Source organism: Gossypium raimondii, chromosome 13 (genome assembly GCF_025698545.1).
Source record: "Gossypium raimondii isolate GPD5lz chromosome 13, ASM2569854v1, whole genome shotgun sequence".
NCBI lineage: Eukaryota > Viridiplantae > Streptophyta > Magnoliopsida > Malvales > Malvaceae > Gossypium > Gossypium raimondii.
This window is the reverse complement of record NC_068577.1, coordinates 34990257-35014411: the sequence shown is the minus strand read 5'-3', so window position 1 is coordinate 35014411 and position 24155 is coordinate 34990257. Positions and strand designations below refer to the sequence as shown.

Genomic DNA, 24155 nt, shown 5'->3' with positions numbered 1-24155 from the left:
GAACTATGGCATGTATATGGACTTACTTATTTTGAATCTTGTATTATGATTTTGCTAAAGAATGATGTGTAAATATCTAAAGATGAATGGTTGTCAAAATGGTTAAGTATGAAGGTGTTTGTTGTTATACATGTCTATGTGATAAATTATGCATAGAAATCATGAAAGAGTAATAATTTGCAAAGAAACAGATTTCAAACAGCAGCAGTGACGTGATTTTGAAAAATCACTTAGGATAGTATAAAATGAATTATAGGGTTTATGATATATATAATGAAATCTTGTTGAGTCTATTTTCATGGAAAAATAACGGTTTAGCAAAAGGAATTTTATATTTTGAGATATGTGAATTTTGGTGAGACAGGGTCAGAACCGTTTTTGGAGTCCCCTTGTTCTGAGTTTAGAAAATCACTAAACATTGTACAAAAATAGTTATGAGTTTTAATTTATATTTATAGATTTCTTATTGAGTCTATTTTCTATAGAAACAAGTGAGAACACCATATGAAAATCCTACAATGAGAAAACCTATTTTTAGTGGCAAGAGGTCAGAACAGCCAAGTGGTGAAACAGGGGAGACTTTAACTAATAAACTGTACTAATTGGCTGAACCAAAAATTCTGAAAAATTTATGGTAAGAAGATATATGAGTCTAGTTTCAGGGAAAATTTACAGATTTAAATTTCGAGTTCTATAGCTCGAGTTATAAATGATTTAGTGACTGTTGCGCGAGTGGACAGCTTTATCATAGATAGTGAGATAAATTTTAAAAGCAAATTTTTATGCCCCGAACTAATAAGTTAGATAAAGTAATGCCTCGAGCTCGACTCCAGCAACGGTCTCAGGTAAGGGGTGTTACACCTAGATATGCACCTCCTCATTACCACACTTCTTACAGTTATCGAATAACCTAAAGAAGTGAACGGAACAATACAACACATGTATTTTCTCATTATCACACCTCTTATTTTTAAACAATCAACTGTGGATCATATCATTTATATATTATAAAATTACATAATATAAATATTATAAATAATTATAAAACCAATATATAATGAGATAGGTAATTAAAATAAAATTGTCAGCCAAGGTTTCCATGGTTCTATTTCTAGAAAATAAAATTACATAATTTTTCCCCACAAGGCATTCCTTGGGTCTTCAATCGTCATCGCATCTTTTCCTTATCATGGACTCTTTTTGGAAAAATTACATTTAAGTCCTATATCTGTTTCCGGCTCTCAAGAATTCTATGAATTTTTAAAAAAATAGCCTTACGTTGAGATGATAGTCCACGGTCTATTTCCTAAGAACTACAACCTCGGCAATAAAAAATTATATAACAAATATATAATATCGCATCCATTCCAATATATAACTCAAAACATGCATAAGATCTAAAGAATGTCACTTTCTACATAATCAAATCATTTAAGAAGAGAAATTTATTTTGATTATCTATTTATACTTATAGATGGAACACAACTTGGCTCATGATACCAATTGTTGGAAAAAACGGGTTTGAAAAACACAACGAAAAATAAATTTAGGGAAAATAGAGTTTTAAATTTTTTTCCAAAACAAGATCTTGGTTGTGATATCTAAAGTAATAAGCACTTAATCAAAATTGTATCTTTTCGAGTCGTCTAGGATGAGTGCTTTGACCAAGTAGTCTTCTCCGCTATCCTCAAGCTCACATCTACCGAGTGTAGGCTCGCTCCGAATCAGAAAATTTTTCACAAAAATTACCAGTGGGGAAATTTCACAATTTCTCTAAACTTTTTGGTCGAGTTGTAAATTAGAAAAAATATTTATAGAAATTTTCTGAAATAATCTCTTCGAAGAATTTTCTCTCTACAACTTTCTCTTGAATTCAAGTGTGTGAAAAATAATGACCCAATACTCTCTTTATATAGAGAGAGTTTAGAGTGTTCAACTATGATTAAACTTAATCACTATAATATTAAATTACTATAATATTTATCTTGATAAATATTATATTATTTTAATATTAAATCTTATTAAAATAATAAAATGTTTATGTAGATAAATATTAAATTAAATTTAATATTAAGATAATCACTTTAATATTAAATTAATAAAATACTATTAAGATAAGTATTTAATTTAATTTAATATTAAACAATTAAAATAATATTATTTTTGGAATAGCTAATCTGAAATCAAATTCTCTGATAAAGTCTCAGTAGGACTGTAGCTCTTCCACCAGTCAACCACCGAAGACCAACTGTCACTGGCCACTAGGATGCCGCCGTCACAGCCACAAGCATCGTCGCATCTAATGATGCAAATGCGACACCCTTACGGCACCTCAAGCCGGTTCAATTGCTGCCAGTTCAGTCTGGGTCAATGACAACCCAACCGGTCCGATCTAGCCACCAGTTGGACAGTCGGCCCGATTTCACATACCAAGACCTGTTTAAATAGTTTTTGGATCTTGGTCTCAGTTTTGGGCTCCCAGACCTAATTTATGATCTCAAGTCTAATTTTCAAGTTCAATTACCCATTGGGCTAATTTTCAGACTTGAAAATTAATTTCCAAAAATATCATATTAATTTTAACTACTTTGATTAATTTAATTTTACTTGATCAAAATTATTTTTTTCCAAAAATCACTTAGATTTTCCAAATTAATTTTTCAAGAAAATTCTTTAATCAAATTATTTAGTTGAACAATTCTCACGACCACCTAATTTAATTTCACATCGAATAAATCGACTCAATTAAATTATTTCCAAAGTTCCGATCGAGCTTTTGTTGAGCTAGCAGAGAGACCAACCGAACATATACAATTTGGCTCTAGTAATTGCAATTATGTCCAAAAGCATCGTTCTGATAATTCACAATTACTTAATCAAGTCAGTCCACAAGAGGTACCATGATTGAAAATTCCTTATTGTATACTCTTTACGGAAGCAATTCATTCAACTGCTTTGGCTAATGACCTCGTTATGTGTGTGTTACCCTCATATGATATCTTTGATTCCTTTAAGTTAAATTCGTTCACTCAATACAATCTTATTTTATCTTATTGTCACTATTATGTCTTCTTAATGATCAATATTATCAGTATTAACAAATGACTGTGATAAATTGTTCGTTCGAGAACGAGCAACCCTTGGCCAGTTCCATATTTATCAATCCACAGAATGCCAATGAAAGGATATCATTAACTCTTTAATTGAGCTATGAATTCCACTGTTGCTAGTAAAGTCATGTCATACACAAGTCATGTACCCAACATACCGGCTATGGGCTCAATCATCTTTAGAGCATAAGCCTCTACTATCAATGCACATGAGTTGCATACACATGGTCAGTGACTAACTCAGGATTTAGGTAAATCACACCATGAACGTCAAGAGTGAATTAATTCACAAATGAATCCAGAATTAATTCATCTTGGGTCCAATCTAATGTATCATTCTACCAATAAATACATCTATGTCTTTACCCGCAGAGTCAACTGCTTCGCTAGCCAAGACTAGCCATCTCTCCAATTAAAATTGTAGATGACATAATAATCCTTCTCAGTATTTGAATCAAATGCTCACTTTGATTCTTTTACGAGATTAGAGAGTATAAATACCATCTTCCAAAGATCCTACAACAACAAGAAAGCATATTCAAGCAAAAAGATCAATCAAACAACCTTTGTGCCAAATATTTCCATACTTTTCTTTCATACACTTGTGAGCTTTATTTCGTTCTATTTGCTCAAGTGTTTTTCATTGTAGTTGAGCTTAAATTACAAACGCTTCGATCTTGTAAGGATTATTTCTTTGTCTGTTTCTTTTTATCTCTTTGAGAGGGTTTGTATCTTAAGGTTTGGGTAGAAACCTTAAGGGAGTTTGTAAGGTTAAACTTTATCCTCTAAGGTTATCAAATTAGTAAATTTGGGAAAATCCTTAGTTATGGAAATCTACAGTAGTGGAGTAGGCAATTGGGGCCGAACCACTTTAAATTATTGTGTTCAATTTTCTATCCTCTCTCTCTAGCTTTCGCAAGATTTTTAAAAGCCAATTCACCCCCTCTTGGCAATTTCGGTTTGATTTATTAAGCTAACATTTTGGGAACTAGAATTTGAAATTGAATTTTAAAATTTTAGCTTTGAAATTTATGATTTATGAATTCATTATTTCCAAATAATTTGTTTGGAAATTAAAATATTTGAAATTCAAAATTTTGAATTAATCTAAATTCATTGTTTGAATAATTCAAATATAGATTTGGATTTTAACTTATTCTAAGCTTTAAAAATGTTTTTTTTTAATTTAATTATTTAGGAGGATTTTGAACATTGTTATTTGAATCGGACTGGAACGGTTAGCCGATATCGGTCTGGAGAAAGGCATTAGACCAATTGACTTGGGAATTGATACGGACTAGTTGATTGGGTGGTTGAACTTTTCTTTTTAATTTTTAATTTTATATTTTTATGATTTTTTTAATAAATTATTTAATAGAATCGTACAAACCAGTCGAACTGATCGTACCAGTTAAATCGATTGAATTAGTTGAACCAAAAAACTAGTGATCTAATTAGTTCGATCACCAATTCAATTTTAAAAACTAGACTGGAACAACTAGTCAGACCAATTGCATTGGGTATAAGAAGACTAAGGTGTAAATTAAAATTCAAGGGTTTAAAATTAAAATTGTGAAAATTATGGTATAAATGAAATTTTTGAATATTTATATTGCATTAAATTAAATGCATGAAGCTTCACCGCTGTTTTTAGAACCGGATCGACCAGTCAGACCGATTAGATCGGGAATCAGTTGGAGCACGAGTCTAAAATAAGGGATCAGATTGATTGACTCATGAACTAGTTAAATCAACAATCGAACTAATTGAATCGATTTTATCTATTTTAATTTTTGAATAATTTATCAATTGAACCGATTAAATCAGTCAAACCAATAACAAATGGTCTAACTGGTTTGCTTATCGATCCAATTCTGAAAATCTTGAACTTCGTTTATGATAAATTATAAGTAAAATTATTTATTTATTGTTTGGGTTTAAAAGAAGTGTGAAAAAGAGAAAACAAAAAGTTGTCATATTTTTTTAATGAATCTTGGATGTTAAAATTTTAAGTTTTAAAATGGATTTTGAAATCCAAAATTTAATTTGTACGAAATTAGACTTGGATTTATTCAAATTCAAATTCAAATCTAATTTTTATTTATTATCCAAATAAAAAATTTTAAATTTTAAATCCAAATATATATTTTTTACCCAAATCATGGTTTCAAAATAAACCATTAAACAACTTTTTTAGTTTTTTTTTCTCAAAAGTTTGGAAGAGGTGTTCAAGCTTCGGTTAAAAATGAATTAACTGACCGAACTGATCTAATTTGGTTAATCAGTCGGTTAACCGATCTAGTTCGGTCGAAAGTTGGTTAAAGGTTTTTTGAAATTTCGGTCAACGGTTAATTCGGTTTGAAATCGGGTAATTAACCAAATTAACCAAACTGAATAAATAATATTATAAATTATATCTATTAGGCTATTACTAATTCGGTAAAATGAATATTATCAATTTAATTATTTTTTATATGTTTTATACTTGTTTTAACAAAAAAAGTTAATTTCGGTTAATTCGGTTAACCGACCGAATTAACCGAAATATTTCGATTCAGTTAATTTTTGTTGAAAAATTTTGGTTCGATTAACGGTTGAAGGATTAAAAAGTTTGGTTGATTCAGTTAATACTAGTTTGATTTGATTAACCGTTTGAACACCCCTAAAGTTTGGAATTAATTATTAATTTATTTTTATAAATGTTTTGAAGTTTTTGAATATTTTATTATTTTTATTATTTTTTAATATTAATATCATTATAATTTGTTTATCATATTCGTTTTTCTAATACAATACTTAAAATAAAAGAATAATGCACTTCAATCCACGCCTTTTTACACTAACAATAATATTAATGTTAATCAAACTAACACTTAATTAACTTTTTTATTATTCAAACAATGGTATATGATCATACCTCGGATTATTACAAGGATTTTTTGGGTATTTATTCCAAAAAAAAATTCAAATTTCTTGTGTTAGTATCATGGAAACTACTAGAATGTCATACTTTGGAAATGAATTTCAAAAGTTTCGTACATCAAATGCAAGCGGAAAATTAGTAACTTGGCTTTAATGGACCCACTTCCACAAGGGTGCCGCCACCCTTCAAATCTAGTGGCCACAAAATCTTTCCGCTCACCTCCGGACTCTTACGCAACAAATTATACCACGGATAACCCTCCCTTTTCTTCATCATTTCAGCTTTCCCAAACCCTTCTTTCTTTCTTCCCCTTTAAATTGAAGGTTATATACAGTTACCAGATTGTTTTTGTTATCTAGAAACTCAAAAGCTCCTTTTGATTTCCTTGTGGCGCCAAACCCAAATAGCCTTTTCTGTATCTCAAAAACCAAACCAGTTCATTTCAGCAGCTAGAAAAAGTTTCCAACTTTTGTTTCTTTGGACTCATTTGAACCTAAACCCAGATAGCATTTGCTGTCTAACTAAACCCTAAGCGCGGTAAAATTTGCTCCTTATTGCTATTCAATTTGCTTTCTTCACAGCTGCATGAGTTTAGAAAAACTCAAAAGTGGGTATTGGTGCTTCAATTTCTGGAGCAATAACAAGTTAAATAAGCAACAGCTGAAGCTAGCATGGCAATTTTCGCGGTTACAAATTCTCAGCTCTCTTTCAATTTGTTTAACTTCTCTGTTTCTAGGAGAGAAGCCTTTATATCTAGACAAGCTGCTTCTGGAATTCGCCATCGCTTCTCTTCTAGCCGATGGTTGAGTCTCAACTCCCCTCCTACTAATACTCATAGGTAACTCTTTAATTTGTTCTCTTAATTTAAATGTGGCAAAATGTTCTCTCTCTCTCTCTCTCTTTTCCTTTTTGATGTAATGTCTTATTGCATTAAGGACTGGTGATTCAAAGTCGAATTAGTCTGCAATTTGTCCTGAGAAAGCTATTTTTATTATATTTGAGATATTTGAATGAGGCAGCTAACAATTTTGTTTATTTGGTTTGTTCTTCTGTTTAGTCGTAGTTTTGACAGCTTTAAATTGAGATGTTCAATAACAAATACTGATGTGCATTTCAACCAAGTGGCTACTGAGGATGAGGATTTATCAGCAACAGATAGTACAACACCAATACTTCAGCTTAAATCTGATGTTCTTGAGACTGAATCTTTGAATATACTAACTGGGGATACTTATGTAGATAATCTCTTAACAACTCTCCCAGTATGTTCCTCTTTGTATATCAGTTTATTTACGACTCGAGTGTAATATCCAACAACATTTTCCTATCATTTTATTCTTTTTCTTGCCTAGGTATTATCAGAGGAGGAACAGGAAGCTCTCGCTGCAACTCCAGCGCACCCAGAGGGATTATATGGTAGGATATTCTATTTTCATCTTATCAAAGCGCAGTAAATAGATAATACTCTTGATAGACTTAAACTGATCCTATTTTGTGTCTCTAAGCAGTAAGTGTACAATGTGTTCAGAAGGTTAGGTATTGTAGTCCTCTGCTCTCTTTGTGCTTTAGGGATTAGGTTTCTATCAAGTTGTCAATAGAGCATAAACCTCTTTAAATTAACTTTCTTATTTTGTATGTTATCAAGTTCTGGAAACTTGCAACAACGTCTTGTACTTTTGTATCTTGTTCTATCATTTTACTAAATTGTGGTATTCATATTTCAGCATTTTATGCAAGTTGCTTGGCTGGGAATTTAGTGGAACAGCTTTGGAATTTTGCTTGGCCTTCTGCTATTGCATTGCTTCATCCAAGCCTTCTACCAGTGGCTGTCATGGGATTCTTCACTAAGGTATAGATTAGTCCAACAACATAAATTCACCACGTAGAACAAGAGATAATGGAATACTTTCTAACAGAATTTATGTTAATAGCTTGTTATTATCATTGGAGGCCCTTTGGTTGGTAAACTTATGGATCATTCTCCTAGAGTACCTTCATATATCTTTTTGAATGCTGTTCAGGTACTACAAATGACAATAACTTTTTTCAGGATTAATGTAAAATTAACACTGTCCTAATTTGTTTTCTAAATTTATTGGCATCTTCCAGGCCTCTGCTCAGTTGTTGTCAGTGGCAATGATAATTCATGCTCATTCAGTTTCTTCTGCTTCTGCCTCGTCAAGTCTTCTACATCCTTGGTTTGCTGTGCTAGTGATAGCAGGGGCTATTGAGAAGCTATCTGGAGTGGCACTGGGGGTTGCTATGGAGCGTGACTGGGTTGTGCTGGTAGTACCTCATTCTATGCATTTTGGTTGTTTTCTTCACAGGGAACATTGGTCATCCATCTCTAGGAAAGTGGACTGCGAATTAAACTATAGTTCTTGTGTTTGCAGTTAGCTGGAACAAATAGACCAACCGCACTGGCACAAGCAAATGCTGTTCTCAATCGAATTGACCTGCTTTGTGAGGTATTTGATAATCGGTAAAAAGACCTGTCTGGTCCCTCTCAATTTTGATATTGAGTAAATTGATTCCTCTCAAAAAAATTGGAGCAATTTAATCCCTGTCAATTTCAAAAGTGAGCAATTAAGGAAAATTAGTCACAATGTTAATGTTTTTCATCAATTGTACATATTTTTTCATTGGTATAATAACAAATTGAGCTTTTATAGTTTACACATTCTGTCAATTTGTTCTTGATTTAACAAGTTTGGCCTGCAACATTTATATATTTGGTCAATTTGGCCTTGATTTAACAAATTTAGCTCACAACATTTACACAGGATATATACACATCAAGGGCTAAATTTATTATTAAACCAATCAAATTATGTACAATTGACAGCAAACATTAACACCGTGATTAATTGTCCTCAATTGCTCACTTTTGAATTTGACAAAGATTAAATTGCTCCAATTTTTTTTGAGAGGGACCAATTTGCTCAATATTGAAATTGAAAGGGACTGGAAAGGTGTTTGTACCTTGATAATCTTAATATCTTTTATATTATAAAAACATTGGTCTATGGAGTTAGCTTTTAGGTCCAAGCCAAATAATTCTTTGATTGCTTGTAATCCATAGAGCATGGATCTTAAATAAATGCTAGAAATTTTATAAGTTTGCAGTTATCTTAGCAATCAAGTTATGAAATGTTTTTCACTGTAAATATCATTGTTGCAATTTCTTAACGACAGATTGATTATCATCTATGATTGCAGATAGCTGGGACTTCATTATTTGGAGTTCTTCTCTCTAGATATGATCCAGTAACATGCTTAAAGTTTGCTGCTGGTTTGATGATGTCGTCATTACCTGTTATGGTAATCGCTTATATGCTTGTTCTAGTTATCCATTTTAATTGGAGAAAGGATCTACTTTCTCTTCCAAATTCTAACACCATTCCTCAGATTGGTCTGACATGGTTAACAAACAAACTTTCTGCTGGAGTCCTTGACCGTGCTAAATGTTCACAATCCTGTTGCAGAACGTCTGCTGAGGGGCCTCTTCCAGATGCTGATAACCTTGGTAAAACTTGTTCATCTGATTACTATTCAAATCCTAGCTTTCTTCTTGCTATATTTAGTGATTGAATCTTTTCCAAAGGTTGATTTATGCTGGCTATATTAAGTAATTGTGTTTTGTGGATGACCAGTTGATACTGGTTTGAAAGCCATCAAGCTTGGATGGAGAGAGTACATACAGCAGCCAGTCCTTCCTGCAAGCCTAGCATATGTACTCCTCTACTTCAATGTTGTTCTCACTCCTGGAAGTTTATTGACAGCATTTTTAACTCAACGTGGTATCTTTCTATCTAATACATCTATTTAGAATTCCCGATTGTTTATAGTTTGTACCCAGGTTTGAGGACTGGAAAGATAACAAAAGCAATATATATTACAGAGAAGAGGGCATACAACAGCCGTCATTCTGAGAACATGCTAATGGAGTTTTTGCCTAAATTTGACCTCTTAAAGCACTGCATGCAGTGATATGCCTGAAATCTCATTCCATATCTAATAGTTGGTTGTAAACTACAGTCTGGCTTTTTCTTCATTTGTTGGATTACTTCTGATTACTTGAATAGATTTTATACTTAAGCTGAAGAAAATAGCTTTGTATTATTGCAGAAATTCCTTGACTCCAAATGCTATGTGGATTTGTTTAACAGGTTTAAATCCATCTATCATTGGGGGGTTTAGTGGATTATGTGCTTTCATGGGTGTTGCAGCAACCTTCATATCTGCAACTTTGGTTAGGAGATTTGGAATTTTAAAGGTTGGTTCTTGTCTTTGGTTTTATCACTGGAATTTTCTATAATGGGGCCTGGTTCTAATGGCCATTTTTCCCTTCAAACAGGCTGGAGCAGTTGGATTAATTTTTCAGGCTTCGCTTCTCACCATTGCTGTTGCCATTTATCAGAGTGGACCACTTGCCCAGAGGAGCCCCCTTCTTTTCTTCTTATGTTTGATTGTAAGAACTTCAACTTCCAGGTTTCTTCATGGACTAGACTATTTAGTATATAACCCAAACTGCCTTGGTGAACTAGGAACCCATGAAGGCATGACAGTCTGGTGTTTAGCATGTCATGGTGGGAGATCTAATAGAAATTTAGATTCAGTGACAGTCATAAATATTAGTTATCCGCTAATGCCACCAGAAAGTACTAATAGATCCCTTAAAGGTCTATGTAACTTTTATTTTGGCAAGATCGGAACTTACTGCAACCATCACTTTCCAATTTGGTGTCTAACAAAAGGCTAGGAAATTTGGCATCATGTTAGGCAATCCCTATAGCAATTATGAAATCATCATGCAACATATGAATGATCAGTCTTTAACATAAGCAAGATACCTGAATCATCCTCACCATCTATATGCAGGTATTATCAAGGTTGGGACATATGTCATATGATATTGTTGGGGCCCAGATACTGCAAACAGGAATCCCATCATCCAAAGCAAATCTAATTGGAACAACAGAGATTTCTGTTGCTAGTTTAGCGGAGTCTCTAATGTTGGGAATTGCAATAATTGCAAATGATGTTTCCCATTTTGGATTTCTAGCATTGCTGTCGTTGTTATCAGTAGTAGGAGCTTCATGGATATTCTGCCGATGGTTGTTGAATCCTACAGAGGAACAAAGAAGCCTTTTCTCTTTTGATCCACAGTCTTAGTTAGATTGCAAGTACATAAAGTTTCCATTGTATATTTGTGTATGTTCCCCAGGATTACGTATCTATTCAATTGGTTTAGCTAGGGGTGAGCATTCGATCGGATCGAATCGAAAATTTTCGAGTTAATCGAGTTTTTGAATCTCATTTTATCATCCTAACTTTATTTGAAGTTTTCTCGAATCGAGTCGAGTGAGATGGAATTCGAATCGAATCGAATCGAATATATTTGTTCGAGTTAAATTTTAAAAAATAATTTTGGGTCCTTGTAACAATTGTCACCCATCGTAATAAAATTTGTCCACCTTAATTAAATTTTTTATTAACTTTCATCACTTTATAATTTATTTAATAATTTTTATATATTGGTTAGTTTCTTTGCTTGCTTTGTTGTTTCAATTATCTTGATTCTTGTCACTATGTATTTTAGAATTAAAATATATTAAATGTAAAAATATGATTTTTTAATAAAAGTTATTTTAAAAATAAAATGTGAAATTGATACCAATATAAAATTTTAACACGAATATTTTATGACATAATTAATAATTCAATTTTAATATAAATATTCAATATGACTAAACAATTCAATAATATAAATAATATAAAATGTGAAATTTAATTTAATAATATAAATAGTAGATATAAATAAAATTATTACTATTTATGTTTAGTGATTTTTTGGATAATTTTGATTTTTTATTTAAGAGTAAAGGGTGAGAAGTAAAAGTTTGGGAGAAAAATAAAAGTTTTGGGGAATAAAAGTTTGAGGAAAGTAAATAGGGTGTAAAATTTTGGAGGAAAATATTAAAAAAATTGGAGGGGAGGGTTTGGGATAGATGGGAGGTGGGATGGGAAGGAATAAAAGTTTTAGGGAAAAGTGGGAGGAAGTAAAATTTTGGGGAAAATAAAAGATTTTGAGGGTTTTGGGAGTAAAATTTTGAGAAAAATAAATGGGAGAGTAAAATTTTGGTGGAAATGAATTTTTGGTAGATTAGGGGTTGGGAGGAGAGGGGAGTCAAAGTTTTGGGGGGAAAGTGGGAATGAGTAAAAGTTTTGAGGGAAAAGTAAAAAGGTTTGGGAGTTTGGGGTAAAAATGTAAAATATTATAGTTTGATATTCGAATTATTCGAGTTATTCAATTAAAACTCAACTCGATTCGAACTCGAATTGAAAAAATTGAGTTGATTCAATAACTCGATTAACTCGAATAACTCGATTCGTTTAACTCGAAATTCGAATTTTTTTTTCGATTTTTTCGAGTCGAATCGAGTTTTGCTCACCCTTAGGTTTAGCTTTATATGGATTGTATTCCCTCACTTCTTCAATTATCTACAGCTGCTATCTTTCTTTAGTGCAAAGGAGATATACGTTTTCTTTCAAGATGCCAGAGGTATTTGGTTTATTCGGTGAAAGCGTGCAAGATTTAATGCTCAAATTGACCCTTGAATTATACTTGTTTTTCTACTTCGATATTCACTCTTTTTCTAGATTAGTACTTAAATTAACACGTCAACTGATTCAGCTTCTTTCACCAATAAGAAAGCCCAACCACTCAAAATGTGTTACATGATAATTGAATATATTTAAAATAAAAACATTTTACACGAGTAATGGAATGACAATTTACCAATCTAGTTTAGTATCAAAATGAAAAAAAAAATAGTTCAATGGTCAAATTCCTGCGCATAATCATAAAAGTCCAAAATATTAATTTTATTAAATAATAAATATTAATTTTTTAAATAATAAAGGTTAACTAAATTGCTCCTGAGGGACTGAACTGACTCAATCCCTATGATGCCAGGTACTTTCACCTAGTTGGCTCCACGTGGTGGTCCTATGATTTTATTGTCAGAGAATAAGCAGCTGTTTTTGATCTCTTATATTGCTAACGCTGGACCATGATCGGTTCAAATTTTAGTTCACGAAAACTTCACCTTATTACCCTATATAGTTCATTACGATCATTCTCCTATTGGGGTCAATAAGAATATGTAACACAGATAACTAATGTGTATATTCATCTCATACTAGTATTTATTTGTATTATAATTTTTTTGGAAAAAAATTGCCAAGTCCAGAAGAGAATGGTCAATCTAACATCAAGAATGGACAACATCACTCGGAGCCTAAAAAAAGTTAAGTAAAGCATACGCTGTCGCATTAAATCAAATGACAATCAGCCTCAAACTCAATAAGTTTCAACCAGACATAAAACATGAAACAAGTTGTCTTCCATCTATGTTTAATGTTCTTTTCATATGATTGCATAGAAGATTCCAGAAGGGATGAAAAGTTTGCTACAGCTACCATGATCCTATAGCACCCTGTGCAGGGTTCTCAAAAGCAGAGAATTCCCAGTACGTCTTCAATGAATATGGCTGGGAAATTGTTACACCATCTTCAGTAATCTTAGCTATCTGCATTCAACAGATTACAAGTGCATGAAACAAAAATATTGATAAAAATTTACCCGGACATCAAATAGACTTGATTAAGAGCCATCTTAACAGGCAACCATACAACAGTCGTCCACAGCATGTAACAAATGCCAGTTAGTCTATAAGAATAGTAACATCCATTGAGATCATTAACTACTTGCAAAAGCCTAGGACACCATGCACATTTGTACTGTTCTAGAAGTTGCTGTCGAATGGCATGGATTGAAAAAAAAATTTTAAAGAAAGCAGTCAAAATGTTAAAAGAGAAAAGACTGAACCTGAAGCTTGTTAACAGCTGATCTATCACGATACAGGAGAACACGCATGCATTTCTCCAATAGTCTAACACCATTTTCAAAGCTCAAGTTCTCATGCCACTCTTGACGAAGAATTGGCCGAGCAAGGTGATTTCCAAACCCAGTTGCAACATGATTGTCCTCAAAGTTTACACCAATCATACTGACCTGATGAGTCATAGTTAAAAGAACGGTCAGTTACAATAAGCCACAAATAGCTCATTTCTGAACAATAGAACAATAAAACTTTGAACCTACCGTTCCAAGATACTTTTGTCCATTTTTAACCCCCCCAAGTACAAGGGAGTTCCACAATGGGTTGAACTTGTTACGCCTGTTATACATGACTCGAGTCAAGTAATTGTGCACCTCTTTAGGCCCCAAAGAGTTGCCATCATCCCACATATTGTCATACAAGCTACAATAATCAAACATAAAAAAGAAACAATTTTCTGTCAGAATGTTACCAACAAAATCCAAATGAAAATTCAGGGAAAGAAAAAGGAATAAGATAACTCATGAATGAAAAATCAAAACAAAAGTACTTATAATCTTAGGGAGTGCTTGGTTGAGTGAAAAAAATAGAGGGATAGAAGGGAGTGGAAAAGTGGGGAAAAAAAAATTTAGTGGGCTTTGGTAGGGAAGAAAAATGAGAGGAAAAAAAGAGGTGAGAGAACTATTTTCCATCATAATGCATAAAAACCAATCAATCCAAATTGAGAGTGACAAATGTGGAATTATGTATTTTTTTTAAAGTTTCATTTTCTTTCCTCTCATTTTTCAACTCTACAAAGCAATAAATGAAAAGAAAATTACTCTTTTTTTTTTTTTTTTTTTTTAATTTTTCCATCTTTCCTACCAAGCACACATATGGAAAGATAAATTATATTTTCTTTCCACTTTTCTAACCCTTCAATTTCCATCTTTTCAATTTTCTTTCCACTCTACCAAGCAAAGCCTTAGTGACAGTCAATCCTTACATAAGCTCATCAAGATAACGCAAAATCTCTTGGAAATCACTGATTTCTCCACTTGCACCCAGAAGAGAATGCTTGCCAATAGGCTTCATTCGCTCCACACTCTTGTACCGCAGTGTAGACCCATAAGAACCTGTCAATTAACAGGATTTAGGCATAAAACAAGTGCATTCATTGGTGTAGTGAAAGTAGGGACCATTGACTTAGGCAATGAATATCAAATAGCGCATTTTAGCTTTGAAGCAACACCAGGGCGCTTGAAACAGCAGACTTCCAGCACAAAACAAGAAAAGAAGAGGGAAGAGGAAGGAGAATGAAAACCAAAAGCTACAAAGCATGCATTGCAAATGAACTATAAGCAAAATGTACTTTCCTAGTAAATGCAAACTTGTTTTATGGGAAACACAGATTTGAAGAAGTCTTCTAATTTAGGACTTTAATGTGAAATACCATGAGACTGAGAAGTACAGAGAGCTTTAAATAACTCCCAACTCCATTTCCCTCTATGATAATCTCGCAACCACACAAAATGCCTCAACAGGATCTCTTTTACCTCCATAAGGAGAATTATGTTACTCACTTTGCAAAATAGAGTAGACAGCTGAGTGGCTGACAAGAAATTTAATAACGAAGGCCTAATTATACAAATGAGGCTACAATTAAACAAACATATACAGACTCCATGTTCTAGCCTACAATATGGAATCTATATCAAGTACTGATCATTTCGAGCATACCATCAAACAAGCATTGTATCAAATGCTATGTTAAATAATATATGCTATGTCCAGATTTTCTATAAAAAAAGTTCTGTCAGAAGCTACAACAAAGTACTACCTTAAACTGACAATTCTTAAGCTACTTAGCAATGCTTAAATCCTCCAATTGAGTCATATATTTTAAAACATCATTACAGACAGAATCAAAGGGTCGATAAAGGATCATTCCATAATTCACATTTATAACTACGATCCAAAAGCATTAAAAAGAAAATGAATTCGGATCAAGGCTGCTTCAAGCTAATTGAATTCATCTTCTAAATCCTAAAACACCCCAAAAGGGCACAAAACTTCATTTTAATTTTTCCACTTGCACGCTTTTCCAAGAGCATTATGTACTTTAAATAACAAAACCAACTCAGACGAATAAAAAATCAGAAGAAAAATAAAATGCTTAAGAAACTGTATGAGCTGACCTCCCATATCAGCAGCCATCAAAATCCCATCTTTATACTTTAAAGCCACAACAGATGTTCCAGTCACATAGGGGTACCTATCAATTTAAAATTAAAAAATTAAAAAAAAAAGTAAAAAGGGGGGATTTTCAAATACCCAACATCCAAAGAAAACCCTAGTTCAATTGAAATAAGACAAGTAGCATACAGAGTCCTTTGAGAGTCAGATTCAGGGCCGAGCAAGCTATTTTCGGGTTGCTTTGAAGCCATGAACTGCATTAGAAAAAAATTTAAAAAGAATAGGAGAAAAAGGTAAAACCTGTGGTTGTTTTGAAGTAGGACGTGTTAGATTAAGAAAACAAAAGAGGGTAATGGAATAACTTACATTCATTCTGATTTAAGGGTATAGATCGGTAGATTGAAGAAGGGGAACGATAAAGATGATCTGATGCTATACAACAATTTTAATGGAGTTGTGTGTTTCGTTTTCCTTTCTCTCAAGAAACTCCTTTTTTACGAAAACAGGCCCTGCTCCAATTGTTATCGGGTTTGGAGTTGGGACATGGGTTTTCTTTTTTCTTAGGGTAAACTAATTTGAGAGTTACCAAATTTTTAGTGCAGTTTTATTTTGGTCACTTAAAATAAAATTTTTGTAATTTTACTACTCAATTTTTAAGGTACTTTTATTTTAGTCACACAATCATTAAATCTCTGATGGTGGTTAATTGTACACGCTGTATTATGTTTACACTTTCATTTTGATCACCGAACTTTTAAGTCATTTTTATTTTGGTCACCTAAAAAATATCATTTTTATTGTATTGATTGGGGTAAAATATTAAAGATTAAAATGAAAAAGTAGTAGAAAATAAAACAATATATTAAAAAAATTATCAAATTGTACTTATTTATCACATTTTCGAAAATTTTAAATTTTTTTCCAATGTTGAAATTTTAAGTTTCAAAACATGAAAAGCAATGTTTTTGTCACCTTTTCCCTTTCTACATTTTTCTTTATCCAGATTCATCTCAAAGATTTGTAGATAACCAATAGTTCATCTATGACCAACTGTTCAAGATTATTGGCCACCTTTATAGTAGTGACCTTGATGGAAAATCTCTTAGGGAGAGACTTGAGCACCTTTCTCACAATTTTGACATTTGAATACTCATTTCCTAATGCAAAAGCTTGGTTTGATAAGTCACATAACTTCACATAAAATCCATCTATTGTCTCTAACTTTTGTATCCTCAAGCTTTTAAATGTCAAAGTCAGCATTTGCAACTTTAACTGGTTGATTGTGAAGGTTCCCTCATGTGCTATTTAAAACATATTCCAAGCATTCTCTGCCACTATGCATCTGACAATTCTTTTGAATTCATGTATATCCACTACACAGAAAATTGCATATAAGGCCTTTAAATTTACATTTTTCAACTTCTCTTCCTTGGTGTTCCATTGTATTTCTGGCTTTATAACTCTACCATTCTTATCATCCATCTTAGGTGCTTTCCATCCAGTTAACACAACATGCCAAGCTTTTTCATCGATCGACTTTATATAGGCCTTCATTCGTGCTTTCCAATAAGGATAATTGCCAACTTCAAGCATAGGGGGTCATAATATGGATGAATCTTCCATATCTAGATCTTAGAAAGACTCTACATCTTCACTAGCTAAAAGATAAAGTCGTTGCTAAGAAATAATTTGCACTATTGAATTGGTGTTTGAGATGATAGGCACTCCTCCAAGCACTAAATAGGAAACAACAAACACACAATGCACAAGAAGTTGATTACACAGTTCAGTTTCCCTACATTTGTGGCCTAGATAAATGAGAAATATGCGCTTTGTTCAATAATTACAAAGTGAAGCTTCTCAATCACACACACTGTGATTGTTTTCCCTCACCATTGTACTTTGAAGATATAATACTCTTACCACCATGTACACCCATTGTAAACACAATAAGTAAAACCACAACAAAAGGTTTTATTATCAAAATATCACTCTTACAAAGTTATTCTCACAAGAATAGATTAAGTGCCTAACTCTCCGTACAATATCCTAAACAAGCCTCTCAAATATATAGACTTTAATTTCAATATTTTCTTACAATTGAAGATCTAATACAATCTCACTAAAACAACAATACCATAAGAGTAGTACAATACATAATAACATATGAAGAAAATATGGAATTTGGAAGTTCATCCAATTGAATCCCAATCAAATTTGAAGTCCATGATCTAAGGGATTGCTTTGGGAAATTTTAGACCAAATCAATCACCAATATTTATATTCCCAAGCAGTATTATCTTTCATAATGGGCTAGATATTTGCTATGTAATCAACATAGCCTAAATATAAGGTTCAATAAATTGCCAACACCTAAATATGAAAATTGTCTCCATACAAATTTCATGGGCAGAGGAAGGGGCACTCCCTTTGGGACCAAATTGTCAATTTCATATTTTTCAACATACTCTTTTAATTAAGTTGGGATTCTATTATTGTGAGTGAAGTCATGCCATGCATAAGTCATGTACTCCATATACCAACTTTCGGCATACTAAGATAAGAGCATAGGTTTTTAATATATCAAAGTACATGAGTTACACACAAGGTCATTTACTTACTCAAGATTTACGTAAGTCACACAATAATTGCCACAAGTGAATAAATCCATAAATGAATCTAGAATAAATTCAATATGAGTCTACTTTAATAATTGTCAGTCCATACAATCACATTTGAGTCTCTATTTTTGTGAGTTAATCCAGCTCTAATTGTATCCCCCAAGTTAGATTTAAAGACGACATAATAGTAATAACATGAATCATTTGCTCAATTTGATTCTATACATTATTACTTACTAATATAAGTTGTCTTCTCACATTATAATATGACCATATAATGCAACTTATTATTAGTTAAAATTTAGGTAATCAATGAGCTAATTTTTGCTTATTCATTTTACTTTTCATGCAAAATTGATGATTTCTATTGTACAAAGATTATTAAATGAACATCTGGTAATTTTATTTATTCAATTACTTCTAAAATAATTAGTTATGATAAAATCACAACACAAAGGAAAACCTTTGCAATATTACTCGTTAATATGTAGTTTTGATTTATTAATTCATATATCCTATATGGAATTTTTTTTGCCATTAGGGCATATATTCTATTAACACATTGCCTAAGTTCAATTTGCCCACTATTCAATAACAGTATGGGAGATGTAAATAATGTTTTTAGGGACAGTGTGGGTGTACCTCATCTATAGTACTTGCTAGGCTTTCTGGACTATTCTTCATTTATGGAAGATGATTTTGAACTCTAACTTGTAACACCCCATACCTGAACCGATCGTCGGGTCTAAGCTACGGAATGCCACAATCGTTATCGGAGCAACTACGATCGATTACATGCAAATTTCACCATTAATAATTTATTTAAAAGTATTACAAGCTTAAAACATGATGTATAATCATTTTCGGGTCATATACGAGCTTACAAAGCTCAATACTATCCCAGAGTCAACCAAGACTAAACTAAAAAGTTTTTAAAATATTTCAGGTGGGTGTTATGACTTCTAGGGCTTGGTGTCACGACATTAAAGACAATAGTCAAACTTCCCAACTTGAGGCCTAATTTTTAAATCTTACAAAATAAAATAGAGTTTATGCCGCAACCTCAAGCAGGAGATGTCGCGACAAGGAGGGCAATGTTGTGACATTCAAGGTGTGAAGTCGCGACTTTGGAAACAGACCACTAAGTTTTCATTTTACCTTAGATTCAACCTAACATGATTATCATAAGATGGCCTCAAGGCCCCAAGAAAACATTTGTTAGCTCAAATAATCAAGCCAAAAATGCCAAGAGGAGAGTGAATTGGCTTTTAAAAAAATTGTGAAAGTTAGAGAGAGGATAGACAAATTTGACATGAGAATTTAGAGTGGTTCAGCCCCAAATGCCTACTCCACTACCTTAGCTTTCTACTACTAAGGATTTTCCCAAATTCACTAATTTGATAACCTTTGAGGATAAGGTTTAACTTTACAAACTCCCTTAAGGTTTCTACCCCAAACCTTAAGACACAAATCCTCCCAAAGAGATATAAATAAGCAAACAAAGAAGTAATCCTTACAAAATCAATGTGTCTGCAAATTAAACTCAATTAAAATGAAACACAATTGAGCAAATAGAATGGAGATAAAGCTCACAAGTGTCTGAAAGAAAAGTATTGAAATATTTGGCACAAAGGTTGTTTTGATTGATCTTTAAGCTTGAATATTCTCTCTTGGTTCTTGTAGGATCTTTGGAAGCTGGAATTTATACCTCCTAATAGAATTCCAACCGTTGTGGTTGTTGGTGATATGAATAGAGCTGTTGGGGATGTGAATACTAGTGCATCTAATTCACCTACAATAGTAAGTATTGATACCATATATAAAATGGTATCGATAATTTTTGCATTAAATACAAAATTCAGTGACTGTTGGAGCTTAAATATCTATACCAAAAAAATTTCATCGATACCATAGGAAAGGTATCGATACCGTATCGACACTTAGTTGAATTTGTGAAAAGTAGAATGTCAATTTGGTACTGTCTTTAAGAGGGGTATTGATATTTTGAAAATTGTCGATACTTTTTGGTCTAAAGTTATACTGACTTGTTTGAAAAATAGTTTGACTAGTTAAAATAATTTTTACTTGATTAAAATCATTTTAACTTGATTTTAAAGTTGGTTCAAAAATTTTCTAATAGTTAAAAGTAACGATTGAAAATTTTTATCTCTTAAACTTCATTTGAGAAATCATTTTGTCAATTTTGTTCAACTTTAACTTTTATTCAAAAACACTTTAATTTGTTATATCAAAACATATTATCAAATAAAGCTTAGTTTAACAATCTCCCTTTTTGATATAACAAAAAATGGTAAATTTCTTTTGAATAAATTGCTCCCCTTTGTAAAAGTCATTTTTAATTTAAAGCCTAAAAATTGACATAAATTCAAAGTTAACATTCATTTTACTTTGAATAAAAATGGTCACATAATTTGCATGGCATAATATCAATCAATTTACCTTGACTTTCTCCCTTTTTATATAAAAAATCAAATAAAGCTTGAGGAGAAAAAAACGGTTAGTTCAAGATTATATAAAAAAATAAAGACTAAGTGAAATAACATGTAAAAAAGCACCAAAGTATCTTACATGTAACAGCCCGATTTCGACCCTAATCAGACATAGTGGTTTCGGGACTACAGATCCGAGTCCAAAAAATATTTTAATATTATTTTTTGTGTTAATTATGTATGAAATTATATGTGTGAAAGTTTCGTGGAAATAATTTTATTATTTGTGTGCTTAATTTGATAAAATGGCTTAATCACGTAAAATAAAAAAATTTAGGGGTTAAATTTTAAAGTACTTAATTGTTGTTTTTGAAAAATGAGGGATTTATAAGGCAATAATGCCAATATGCATATAGTGGGTGGCAAAGGACTAATATGTCCTTATTATATATGTTATTTATATTATTAAATAAAGGTTATTAAAGTAAATTAATAATTAATGTAATTATATGATTAATATAACAAAAATAAGCCGTATTCTCTCCATCTTTTTGACCGAAACTAGGAATGAAATAGACAGGTTTTTAAGCTTTGATAATTTCGGCACTTGCAAGCTTGATTAAGGTATGGATTTTGTTCGGTTTTTGATGATTTTTATGTTTTTGAGATCGTTGCTTCGAATGCTTCAAAAATCATGTCTTAATTTTGTGAATTGTTGATGATTTTGAAATGTGCCATTGATGAATGCTTGAGTTTTGTGATATTAGTTGATGAAATATGAAATATATGTGTTAGATTAACATGTTTTGTCTTTAAATTTTTGATGAATTTGAGTAAATAGGGCTAAATTGTGAAAATAAATTTTTGAGGGACTAAAATGTGAAATAAATGAAATATATGGATTTGTATAGACTAGGGTGATATTCGGCCTAAGCATAGTATGCGTAAATTTTGTATATTTTGTGTTTTATGCAATAAAGACTAAATTGTAAAAAGTGTAAAATGTTAGGGGCAAAATGGTAATTTTCTTATTTATGTATTTTTGGACTAAATTGAATGATTTGATAAATAAAAGGGTTAAATTTGAATATGTTTAGATCAAGAACCGAAGAAAACGGAATTAGATCGGGGGAAGTCAAAAGTAATCGAGTAGTCGACTATGTCCGTCGATATCCGAGGTAAGTCGATAAGCATTTAAATTTTTTTAAATTCATTAGTATATAGTAGATAGGTGATAAATGGAATTATTGAATTTATTAATGGTCTTAGCTGATTATATTTGTTGAAATAGGTAAGTTATTTGAGTTCGATTCAATTAATAATTAATGTCTGTAAGCCCGTACGAACCCTAGAAATACATGGGATTTTCTGATAAGTGATTTCGTGTAAGACCATATCTAGGACGTTGGCATCAACTTGTGTTTTCGTGTAAGACCCTGTCCGGGACAATGGCATCGATTTGTGATTACATGTAAGACCACGTCTGGGACGTTGGCGTTGTACGAACCTTTTGACTATTCGCGTATCCTATTTAATTTTGATCGGTTCAACGGGTAATGTTAAACGAAGATGGTTATGTAATTGAAATATATGTGCAAGTATTAGTTAAAGAAATATATGGAAATAATGTAAGTTATTTACTCGGAATTATATATATTATGTGAATATAAGTTTTGAATTATTATGTTGATATGTATAGATGTAATTCGGATTTTGGTTGATAATTATGTTGTTAAAGGTAAAAGTTTTATAAGCATTTATACAATGACACAATCGGTTTTATAAATTATATATGTGATTAAAGTGTGGTTATGTAATATATAATATTCTTGTGTAATAAATTATGTGCCTTTAATCTTTACTAGTTAAAATATTTCTTATGTTGTTGACTTACTAAGCTTTAAATAGCTTACTGTGTGTGTTTGTATTTTTTTATCTTTGTCTTATAGATTTTTAAGTCATTACGAGCTCAGGGATCGTTAGTAAAGCCTATCACACCATCGACTAATTACAGTATTCTATAAGCTGAAATTTATTTTGGGACTATGGCATGTATAGACTAGATTAGAAGTTGTTTAATTCTAATGTGTATATATTAAAGCCATGCGAAAATGGCTTAATTAGCTTGTTATGTTTGATTTTGAGTGAATTATGGTTTAGGCATATTTTGATGGTTTAATATTTTATGGATAGAATTATATATTTGAATGTTATGTGTGGTTGGATATGAAACTGAAAATGGTATGTTTAATTATTGGGAGTTGGTTTTAAATGATAGTATGTGTATATGTTTGTTAGAATAATGGGATTTCGATAATTATAAATTTGATATTTGTTTAATGGCTTATAATAACATGGTATGAATTGAATGATTTATATATATAATGGCTTAATTTTCTTGTCTATGTTTGGTTCTTGTTGAATTATGGCTTAAGTATATTTTAAACATCATTTAATTCTAAATGGACAGTACTTATAAGGTAATATATATATATATATATATATATATATATATATATATATATATATATGATGCATTCGGTGATGCCTTGTTTATGAGTTTCAAGAAAAACATATGGTGTAAGTATGCTTGATATATGTATTATAACAAATAATGATAAGTTGAGTATTATTAGATTAAGTAATTGGCACATATGTATAAGTGATATATGTATTGGGTTATGATTAGTCTCGGTTGTGAGATAAGCTAAATATTGAGTATAAGTAAATATGATTATATTAAGTTGAATGTGGATGCAAGGATTAGTTGCTTTAAGTGTGCATTATTTGTATAGTGTGAATATTTTTTTATATGGTGTATATTATTGGTTTTGGTATATAGGTAAAAAGATATGTTTAGTTTTAAAGTTTGTGATTAAAATAATTATAATGAAATAGTTGTAATACCCTATTTTGGCCCGGGTCAAAAGGGCCCAAATTACAAACGGGCCTATGTGGCCCAAACTAAA

General features: G+C 31.7%; 2 protein-coding genes across 2 annotated transcripts; one reads left to right on the top strand and one right to left on the bottom strand.

The window, feature by feature from the left end:
* Positions 1 to 6238: 6238 nt before the first annotated feature.
* On the top strand, positions 6239 to 11360 carry LOC105782780 (solute carrier family 40 member 3, chloroplastic). The gene is made up of 13 exons (XM_012607760.2): positions 6239 to 6871; positions 7091 to 7295; positions 7386 to 7449; positions 7758 to 7882; positions 7965 to 8054; positions 8143 to 8319; positions 8427 to 8501; positions 9253 to 9354; positions 9442 to 9559; positions 9687 to 9833; positions 10203 to 10309; positions 10391 to 10504; positions 10915 to 11360. The coding sequence occupies exons 1-13, from the start codon at positions 6705 to 6707 to the stop codon at positions 11206 to 11208; spliced, it is 1785 nt and encodes a 594-aa protein (XP_012463214.1). The 5' UTR covers positions 6239 to 6704; the 3' UTR covers positions 11209 to 11360.
* A 1987-nt stretch (positions 11361 to 13347) lies between these two features.
* Positions 13348 to 16652, bottom strand: LOC105782781 (proteasome subunit beta type-4). Its single transcript, XM_012607762.2, has 7 exons — positions 16482 to 16652; positions 16305 to 16369; positions 16118 to 16194; positions 14926 to 15055; positions 14204 to 14363; positions 13928 to 14113; positions 13348 to 13628 (listed from the first exon to the last, which is right to left on the bottom strand). Exons 1-7 carry the CDS (start codon positions 16485 to 16487, stop codon positions 13515 to 13517), a joined length of 738 nt encoding a protein of 245 aa, XP_012463216.1. The 5' UTR covers positions 16488 to 16652; the 3' UTR covers positions 13348 to 13514.
* Positions 16653 to 24155: the final 7503 nt, after the last annotated feature.

Coding starts and splice junctions, on each gene's coding strand:
- LOC105782780 (XM_012607760.2), top strand. CDS start 6,705: ATGGCAATTTTCGCGGTTACAAATTCTCAGCTCTCTTTCAATTTGTTT. Junction 9,355..9,441: donor TGTCGTCATTACCTGTTATG/GTAATCGCTTAT, acceptor ACCATTCCTCAG/ATTGGTCTGACATGGTTAAC. Junction 9,834..10,202: donor AGCATTTTTAACTCAACGTG/GTATCTTTCTAT, acceptor TTTGTTTAACAG/GTTTAAATCCATCTATCATT.
- LOC105782781 (XM_012607762.2), bottom strand. Junction 14,114..14,203: donor GACAAAAGTATCTTGGAACG/GTAGGTTCAAAG, acceptor ATGACTCATCAG/GTCAGTATGATTGGTGTAAA. Junction 13,629..13,927: donor CAGCTGTTAACAAGCTTCAG/GTTCAGTCTTTT, acceptor TGTTGAATGCAG/ATAGCTAAGATTACTGAAGA.